At 54.3% G+C, this 9975-nt stretch overlaps 1 protein-coding gene across 1 annotated transcript; it reads right to left on the reverse strand.

Annotated features, from left to right (window-relative positions):
• Window positions 1-2580: 2580 nt before the first annotated feature.
• Window positions 2581-9241, reverse strand: LOC114657104 (globoside alpha-1,3-N-acetylgalactosaminyltransferase 1-like). The gene is given in 6 exon segments (XM_028808872.2): window positions 2581-2765; window positions 2768-3336; window positions 8304-8438; window positions 8514-8549; window positions 9046-9105; window positions 9187-9241. Coding segments are annotated over 5 exon segments (882 nt in total). The 5' UTR covers window positions 9072-9105; window positions 9187-9241; the 3' UTR covers window positions 2581-2649.
• Window positions 9242-9975: the final 734 nt, after the last annotated feature.

Genomic DNA, 9975 nt, shown 5'->3' on the forward strand with positions numbered 1-9975 from the left:
TTAGTGTTTGGCCCCCAATGGCTCCCAACCCCTTTGGACGGTACGCCTGTGATGTTGGCCACTTCTTGCACGCTATGCACTTTTTGCCAGTCATTCACGACTGTCATGTGTTCCCATTTTTCTCAAGTATGGGTGTCACACCACCACGCCTCGTCACGTGACAAACAGCTGTTTGTGGGCAGACGGTGAGCGCCAGTCTACTCTTCGATTTCTTTCCCTGCCCCTCTGAATGTTCCAGAACAGCAAGCTCTGTTCTGCAGTTTATGGGACGCACCGAAGACATTTGGGTTTGGCTGTGAGATGACAGTCCCCAATGTCACCGACCAGCCAGTGTTTTAGTCAAGTAAAAGTGCGGGGTCTCAGAATGACGTGAACTCAATTGGGCTGAACGCCTGCGACTCGTCAGACACGGTGGGCTTCTGCTTGGTGTTGGCTTGGAGGTTTTGTCCCTGCAGTGTCCTCGTCCTACTCAGCTGGGGTTCAGGACCGTTGGAGTTGAAAATCTTCTCCTTTTACCCGCCGATGATGTCCTTTGTTAGTTGGCAGCGTGTCTGAGGTCCTTGTCGTGCTGCACGATGAGGTTTGGATGTTTCTGTGGACTCCTGAGCTCCTTCTGCTGCTGCCATGATGAGTCCCGTCACCAGTAAAGAAGCCATGGAAGTGACACTGACATGACACTGAGGGTCATGAGCTTTGCTAGAGGATCATCTTGCTCTCCGCCAGTGTGTACCAGGAGAAGCCATAGCCTGGCCTGCTGGGTGGAGTCAGAGTTCTGCCAGTCGCGTCCCAGAAAGACCCCCACAGCAGTCGAGCAGGAATTGGACGGGACAGTGCAGGTCAGGGTTATACGGTGGAGGGCTCAGCAGTCAGGGCCACAGTGGGACACTGAATGACATCAAAGAGGGCTGAGACGAAGGCCCACGGGACAGAGGGACGTCTTTCAAAGCAGCAGGCCCATCACGTGGCGCTGTACCCCAGGGAGGTCGGATGCCAGGCATTGTTAGCAAAGCTGTAGGTCAGCTGCTCCATGGTGCTGGCATGACGGGGTCAAAGCCATGAAGAGGCTGGGAAAAGTGGCAGAGGAAGCAGGTGACGTTTGAGGGCGAGTGCCCCTGTATAGCCCACCACAGTGGGGGCAGAGAGATGCCCACAGTGTGCCACTGCCCTCCTGGCAGGAGGTGCACTGGAGTTGGGGTTGAGATATCTGTGAGTGGAGGCCACCCGCTGAGCCAGGGTCACTGGCGCAGGCATGACAGGCAGGAATGCCAATACCTGTGCCAAGGTACGAGATCTGCAGTGAGCTGGAAATTCATTTGCGTGGTGCAAACTCGAGGAAGAGACTCGCGGTGACCAAGCAGTCTGGGGGTCTTCAGATCTCGAATTCAGTGACTGGCACCTGTCGGCCTGATTGGCCCGTCCTCCTCGTGACGCTTTGTTCCTGGCATTTCGGCCAGTTTTGCACCCACCTGTTGGCTTTGTAAGGAGAGGCCGGGCGGAGGTCTCAAGAAACAGAAGCACACCACGCAAATGAGGTCTTTAGAAAAATAACATTTAAGAAAAATCCACTCGATACACGGAGAGTTTACAAAGTCGAGCAAATTCCTAATTTCTAGTGAGTGCCCTTCACCGTCAATTAAAAGGCATCTGTGAAATGTCCCAAGCCGCTCATTAACAGGGCATTCAGCACGGCCACAGGGGGGCGCTCTGGTCAGAGATCTGCTGTAGACCCTCAGTAAGGCGCTATACGCTGCCCCCCCTCCCGGTCCTTCACATGGCTACTGGTCTGACCCCACGGTGGGCCCCCCCCTCAGCTCCCGTATGCTGTCCTAAGATGTCTGATTTTAAAGGCACTCTCTGTGCTGTACCCTGCAACTGTGGGCAGCAGTCGAGGTGGGCATGTTGATGGGCATGTTGACGCCGGCACCTCCGACTCTGCTGGGGTCTTGCCAGACTGGCACTTTGCTTTCCCATTCATCCGCTACTTGCCCCCCCCAATCAGTTTGTGCTCGTTGGTAACTCTTCATGGTGGTCGTTAGCTTGGTGGCATCAATGCTGTCCAGTATTGAAAATCAAGCTGCATTGGCATCAAGGTGGGGTCACACAGCATCATGTGACCTGGGACTCCCATTAGAATGGCGACTGAGTCTGGTCCACCAGCAGATGGCGCTCTGCTTGCAGTGGGTAGCCCTCAGACCTCCACAAAGATGGCACCTGGGCAGCAGTGGACTCTGTAATCGACTTTCTTTTTCTTTTGGATATTTGATGCATTAAATCTAAGATTCAGTCCTGTTTGTCCAGCCAACTGGATTACGAAATTAACTGCAATGGCCTTTCCTTGGAATGACCTCTTTGTAAATGCACCTCATTACCACCCGCTGGCGCCCTGATGCCCTCCTATTACGTTTATGAGGGTGAGAGAGTCAGTGCACCGGCGCCCCCTTCTGCCCTGTGCCTGTTACTGCTGAGATCTGTTCCTCTGTCCATTTTAGTGGGCTCTGCATCAGTAGCCCTGGCACAGGCCTGAAGGGGGCGCCGATGCACAGGTTAGAGTTGCCCATCAAGTTTTGTGTTTTTGGAGGATGCCCGCTGAAGCGGTGGTCAATATTTGGCGTTGGACATTCAAGTGAAGGTTGTTGGCCCCGTACCCCTCTAGATGTCCCGGACTTCAGCGTAGTTCTTAACGACTGTCGAGAATCGGATGACCTTGAGTTCGGGGGGCTGCTGCTTGGTGTCATCCCACAGGTACTCTGGGGACAGCACTTTGGTGGCTTGCGGTCCAGCAGGTATCGGTTCAGGTGGCTCTCCTCTTGCCAGGCCGCTTCGATAGCGTTGAGCTTGTCGGTAAGCAGGGCCGCGTGGCAGGCTTCCGTCAGCCTGAGGACGTTTTCCACGTACCCCCCAAACATGGCACCCGCGTAGTAGAAGTCACCCTGGTCTATGGGGACGTAAGCAGTTGAGGTGGCGCGGCGCTCATACGGGAAGTCGCTGCGGTGCACCTTGTAATAGCCCGGGTGGATGGCGGCAACGAGGCTGCTGAGGACCTCTGCCCCCCAGTGGTGGTGGAAGAGCATGTCCACGTCGAGGCAGTAGAGGAAGTCCACCTCCTGCAGGAGCCGATCCTTGATTGTGTGCTTGATGATCTCCATCCTCCTGAGGGAGATCTCCTGCCAGCGGGCGTACTTGGTCACCTGAATGGCAGTGAGGGCTCTGCCCGGCACCAGCTCCACCTGGGGCACGTCGCTGGGCCTGTCCGTGAAGACGTAGTAGTGGACCTGGTACCCCTGCAGCAGGTGCTTCTCGGCCGTCTCCAGGAAGCCATGGAGGAACCTGATGTACCTGCAATGGAGCCACACAGTGAGATTAGGCAGCGGGCACGGCCTGAGTTTTACCGTAAAGAGGGTGACGACGACAAGTGGCCAGGTCAGTGCCCAGGTGTGTGCCCACGCTTGTTCCAGATTCTGTTATGAATGTCAGAGGTGTGCGCCTCGAGAGTAATTTACGCTGTTCTTATGTTTTGTTGGTGACATCACTGCAGTGCCACTTTCCGATTTACATTATGTTTGGTTGGCGTGACAGTGCCCGTTGTTGGCCATGTGACGTCACTATCACCTATGCTCTTTAAGGTGGCACCGCTTGTAGAAAATCTCAAAGCAAACTACTCGCTGATTCAAGTTCTTTAGGGAGAGGAGTTGTGGGCAGTCAGGACTACGGGCTTTGATTTCACCCTTTGACTTTCTGCCAGTTTTCTGGCCATCTTTTGCTTTCTTTGGCTGGCACCGCCATTCTGAACCTCACCTGCTGTGTGTGTGGACCAAGCTGGCCGTGCTGACGTGAGCCAACAGCTGACGTCCTGCTCTGATCTCCACACGCCCTGGCGCTGCCCAAGCGACTCCCCCCCCCCCCACCGACCTTTTTGCCAGCACTACACTGTATGTACTTTGTGCCAGCTATATAGCGCCTTTGGGTGCCTCTGTGTCATTCGGTTTGTCTTGTCCTGATGTGGAGTCACTTGGGTAACGCCAGCCCTGCCAGGCTCTCCAGCAGCTCCACTTGGGGGCGCAGGGTCACACTGTGGTCCCTAACTTAGAAGGGGCTCGGCTGGGGGGCTCACTTGGCGTTTAGAGAGTTCCTGAAATCTGCCCAGCTTGGCGGAGTGAGCGGCGTCCGTCCATCAGTCGTCGTGGTGTTCCTGCTCGCTTTGAAAACAAGCTTCTCCTCAGTGCCCTGCTCTACGACTACTTGGGGGTCCTTCATCACGTTACGAGTTTGACTGTGACGTGCCCCCCCCCGGTGGCAGTGCTGTCACTATGCATTCTTATGTGATGTTTCTCTATCAGATAGCAAGCAAGGATCCGTTTGTTGTCCTTGTTTGGAAGGCTTGGGGACCTTGAAGTGTTGGCGCCGTCCGTGCGGGCACTCAGAATACATCCTGCAGTGTCATTATTGTGCGGTGGCTTTCTGGTCGTCCCCGTCCTTGTACACGTGACAAGAGTGACAGGTTTAATAACGGCCCGCTTTGCGTTCCTCCGATTTACTTGTGCGTTTTTAACCAGTCGCCATTGTGAATTTGTTTTTTGGTCGGGTGATGTCTGGGTACACAAGAAAACCCCCACGTGTGACACAGCAGGCGACTCGTCTTGATATCTGGGTACGCAAGATGTCCCCCCCCCATCGAGACTTTGAACAAAGCAGACGAGACAGCAAATCACTCCTGCCCTGGCTCCTGGGCACTGGCTGCCAGTGACATACAGAGGTGACTTTAAAATGATTAGCCCCCCAGTCACTCAGGTCACCAACGGCAGCCGCCCCCCGACTTTAACGTGACGTCCCACCGAGGAGGCCCACCTTTTGTCTCTCGCTTTCATTCCTGTGCTGGGCCACGACGCCGTCACCCTGCTGCTTTCCACTTTGATTTCCTTCCTTCTCGTTTCTTTGTTTGCAGGTCGTTTGATTTTCCGCTCTGTGATTTTATTGATTTATTTCTGCTGTTTATTTCGTTTTTGTTATTTAATTCTTTTAATTGGGTCAACGCCTGTTGTTTTTCAACGTGCTGCACAAAGACGTGACACCCTTATGGTGACAAGTGTCCATCAGGAGGACTTGAGCCCGGGGCTCTTCTACAGGTAACTCTGAATAAATGGGGTCAGTAGCAGGGGCACGTGGGGCGTCATTAAGGGTCTCTGGAGGTCGCTGATCAGAACTTTACCGGTGGTCCCGACCCCCTAAGAGCCACACTCAGACAGGCTTCAAAGCTAAGACCACCTGAAGCCGCTCACTAGGATGGTGACCTTATCGTTGGTCCTTTACTGGCCCTCCACTCTCCCCGTTTCTCTCCTCACCTTCTCACGAAGTCCCCAAACGAGGACGGCCACAGTCACTGACTCGGACTTTTTCTCTTTTTTTTGTACACGTTTAGTCTGGTGACGGGCATTCAGCACCTGAGCGTTGGCCACAAGGGGGCGCTCTGCTCACAGATCTGCTGTAGCACCACAAGAAGGCTGAAGGGGTCACGAGACCCCCATCCTGTCAGTTTTGTAACTCAATCTGTCACCCGCGTCACCTGAATGATTTCGATGGTGTCATTTAATTGCTGCTGCTGAAGAGACTTGCAGCCTTCCATTTCCTGAAGCCCCTCCATCCACTCCACGTGGCACTTACTTAGCGTAGAGCAGGTGCCCCCCACAGATGGAACCCAAGACTCGAGAGCCCACGGGCCCCGTCACACATCACAGTGGAGAGACGAGTCAGCGGGGTCCGTGGGGGCGGCACTGCAGTGCCCGCTCTGCCACCAGCAGTTTAGTAGCTGTGTCTGGCCTCAAAGTGACTTAACAAAGGGGGTCTGTGGGGACAGTGAGAGGCCTTCTTTAGTCACATGACTCCCACCTGAGCCCACTCTGAATGGCACACGTCCTCCATTGAGCTCCGTTTGTGGGCAGTCTGGCACTGGGCATGCAGCGGGCACGCAGCGGGTGACTTGTAACATTAATAATTGTTAAGAGCAGAAGACCAGTTCATCCAGCGAGCCCATTGACACCGTTGGGGAGGACAGGGGGGGCTTTGAGAGCCTGATTGTGTCAAGGCTTGGGGGTTTCATTTAATACAGCGCCTTTCACAGGAGTCACAATGACATTAAAGGATACTGAGGGGACGTGCAAGAGAACGGGTGGACTGGCATACTACTGCAAAGAGGGTACACGGCCTGCCAACTCCCACTTCATGTCAAGGAGGGTCCTGCAGCCCACCACATTTGCTGGTGTGTTCTCCATGAAACACATCACTCCGGACAACACAAGGTGACTAACAGATAGAGAAGGGACCACCTGGATGGCATCAGTCCATCAGACGACCCCCTGGTCTGCTGAGCACCACACAGGAGAGGTGACCGCAGCTAAAAAGACGAGGGGACGCGGGGAAGAAGACGAGTCAGCAAGCAGGTGACGCGTTTATAAAGGCAGAGGCCAGGCGTCCGACAGCGAGACTGGCTTTATGATGACAATACGCCACCTGAAGTGTCTGACGTGTCACAATGTCACAAAACAAACTGGTGACTCAGTGACATCACAGCCATAACAATAAAATAAAGAAACCATTCTTAAACAAAATGGTGGAGGAATGAGGACAGGAGACGGAGGGACAACGACGAGCCCCTAGAGCACTGCGCGTGGACTTGGGCACTTCAACAAGAGGTCCGCTAATAAAATCGAGGACCCTCCAGTGACACTCTTAATCCAGTTCTGGGCTCTCCTGATTGGACCACCCGGATGTGGCCTGCATCTCGATATAGCGCCTTTCAGTAGCCTGACCACGCCCTCCTCGCACACTGGTGGTCCGCTAACGGTGCTTGAAGTTTTCAGCCTCTGCTCCCCCTGCACGCCGCGCTGGCATCTTATAAACATCGTCTTACGCGGGGCTGGGGGGCTTAACTGTCATCTCCCAGTCACTGCGTTTAAATCGCGTTACTTAGAAATTCAATTTTACGGATTTAACGAGCTGCGTTGGCAAGTCCTGCACAAACAGTCACGTGCTGCACGACTCGGCCGCGATTTCAAGAGAGGTGGTCCTGAGGTGGTGATGGGCGCATGGGGGTGGGCTCACCATAAGTGCTTCAATGCCCGTTGGTATTTTGAATGACGTTTTGTGACAAGAACATGGCGGCACAGTCAGAATCTCGTTAAGAGGTTTGCCTTCCCATAAAGACACGCAGTGTGGTGGACAGGAGGACTTCAGAGACCTTAAGCCCAACTGGCTCGTCCATCCTGCTCTCCTGATTTTCAGCACACTGTCACCACACTGTCACTCGGTCACTTACTGCTGGTGTCTGCAGCTCTCTGTGTGAACAAAACCTTCAGATGTGTGTGTAGCTTTAGGGCCCCTCAAGGGGGCGGGGCCGCCGTGACATCACCGTTAGAGCCCCGCCCCCTGCCTTTACACCTCAGCACAGGCCCAGGCCTCTCCTGACTGGCACTCAAGGACTACATATCCCAGCTGCCCCAGGGGTGTTTAGGAGGGCGCAGGGGCAGCCAGTGGGAAGTTTTTAAAGAGGGATGATGATCACTCGTCTGTCACACGTTTGGATCACCGTTCCTGTCTGGATGTGTGGCGTGACTCGTGCCCGCCTGTCCGTGTGACTTGTAAGTCTTGACTGGGCACGTCTTGGTCAGAGGCCACGCACCGCAGCAGGACACCACCAGGACAAACCTTACATTACAGGCTTTTCCACTCGCGCTCCATCATCATGTGTCACCGTCGTGGTGAGTGCCTGCTGTTGTATTCCTATTGGTCATCGGTGTACGGCAGTAGGGTGGCTTAACCGTTGAATTGTTGTCTCTGCTTCATTCAATAGAGCGCGCTATTGTTGATTTCATCAGCCATGTAACGGAGCCTCTGTGAGTTGAGTGTGTGCGAGTCGGACCAAAGCTGGCTGCATTTCTGGGGTCCCCACCCAAAAACAGTCAACGGTGTCCGTCTTGGCAGCACCTCGACGGCCACACACCTTTTTTTGCTCATTTGTCTCATTCTGTAATAACTCCCGAGCATTTTCAAAGCGCCAGAGGCTTCCGGAGTTCCCTCTCCTCCGTTTGGCTCTTTCCTGCCCAGGCTTGTTTCAGGTCTGCCCTTTGCCCTTTTCTGCTCATTTTGGTGGTTAGGCCTGAGAACAGCCTGAGGCTAAATTTAGGAGGCAGGGCCTCATTTTGACCTGCGCGGTGGGAGACTTCAGGAAGGAAAGCCCAAGGCTCCACTTTGGAGGGTCAGGCCTCATTTGTTTGATGTATTTTGTGAAATCTGACGCCCCTCAAACTTACTTTCCAACAGCGAAGACGGTGACCCCGATCTTCAGATTTACGTTCCTGTAGATCCTGTCGATCACCTCCGGGTTGAAGGTCCCTTCCCAGATGATAGGTGCCAGCCAGGGCGTCACCGTCAAGACGTCTCGTCTCCTAAAAGGTGAGCAGAGTTACGTGAGCTCAGCAGCACCAAGGATGGCGTCAGGCCGTCTCCTGGCACACACTTACCTGGGCTCCAAAACACGCGGCTGCTCAGAAGTCCAGCTGTAGGGGGAAGAGAACAAAGAAGGGGGGTCAGAGTGGGCATCAAATGCCAGGGCACATGCCAGTCATCTGAGGCACATTCACAGCTGGGCCTGCAATACTAGGATGTGGCTGTAGGATGAAGACCGTCACATGGTGGCACGTCTGTGGGGAAGGGGCATGCATGGCACACACTTTTGTTGTAAAGCGCCTGTCACAGCAGACACAGATTATCACATTCAATTAGTTATGCACGGGGACCTCACAGAACACACACACACACACACACCTCTCGCTCCTCTCTACCCGCTTTGTACCATTTGGGCCACCAGCCATGCCAAACATCAGCAAAGTACAAGCCTGCCAAGCGACCCGAGGGCCAAGGCTGCCAGCTTTATTGTCCCAAAAGATGAAGAGGGTCTGCTGCAGCAGACTGGGAGGCCACCAGGCGTTCAGCCCCCGAGGTGACAGAAAGGCACACATGGCACATCCGCAGTGGGCTTCTGACGAGTCTCACCTCTCCGAGACGTCTGCAGTGTACATCACGTCATCTTTATCCTGGTGGGCACCAGCAGATCTGTTTTGGAAATAAAAGAGCAGTTAGCAGCTCAGCTGCCAGGCACAGAAGGGCATCTGAGTCAAAGGGCAGGACACTCACCCATTCTCAATGCACCTTATGTATTTGGGTTTGAGACCACCGTCAGAGAGGTGAGGGATCCTGTGGAGGGAAAGAAACAGGGAGAAGTGTAAAGCAGGACCACCAGGGGGCGCTGCACCCCTCAATATGCCAGCTTGGAGTGGAATTGTAGCAGTCCGGCCAGTAGGGGGCGATGCCCAGGTGTGGCATAGGTTAAAGTGCCCCCATCTCCAGTCGTTACTTGGCCAGCATCAGTCCAGTTGTTCTTGTCAGGACCCCTCAGACCCAGGGTGGTCCCTCCTAAGTCTGCTCTCGATGTGTCCAAACGAGGCCTAGACACACAGGCGTGTGAGCCAATCATCAGCCATTACTGTCTGTCTGTCTCCTGTCATCAGCTGGAGATTGCCCCCCCGATCCCCCCCCTTTGATTTGCCCCCCCCAAAACATTCAGCAGGGCCAGTGGACTCGTCCTCACGTGGGATTCCAGTCACTTGTCACTAAAGATTCTTTAGGACCTCAACACAGTTGTGACAAGCACAGGCCATCGAGCCTAACGAGCTCCTTTGAGGGTCCTCAGCTGCCCCTCCTCTGAGTGACACACCAGAGGGCCAATCACAGTCGAACCCAAGCTGCACTATTCAGTCATTTGCTACCCAGAAATGTGCAGCTCTCTTCTGTCCCCTTGTCACGTCTTCTGCCCTCTGCCATCACAGCTCTCCCACCGTCTGTCCTGTCATCTGCTGAGGGTCACACAGACAACGAGAAGTGTCCCCTCGGCTCTCAGACCTCTTTGTGTTTGCCTTGAACAAA

The sequence above is a fragment of the Erpetoichthys calabaricus genome, chromosome 9 (genome assembly GCF_900747795.2).
Source record: "Erpetoichthys calabaricus chromosome 9, fErpCal1.3, whole genome shotgun sequence".
Lineage (NCBI taxonomy): Eukaryota > Metazoa > Chordata > Cladistia > Polypteriformes > Polypteridae > Erpetoichthys > Erpetoichthys calabaricus.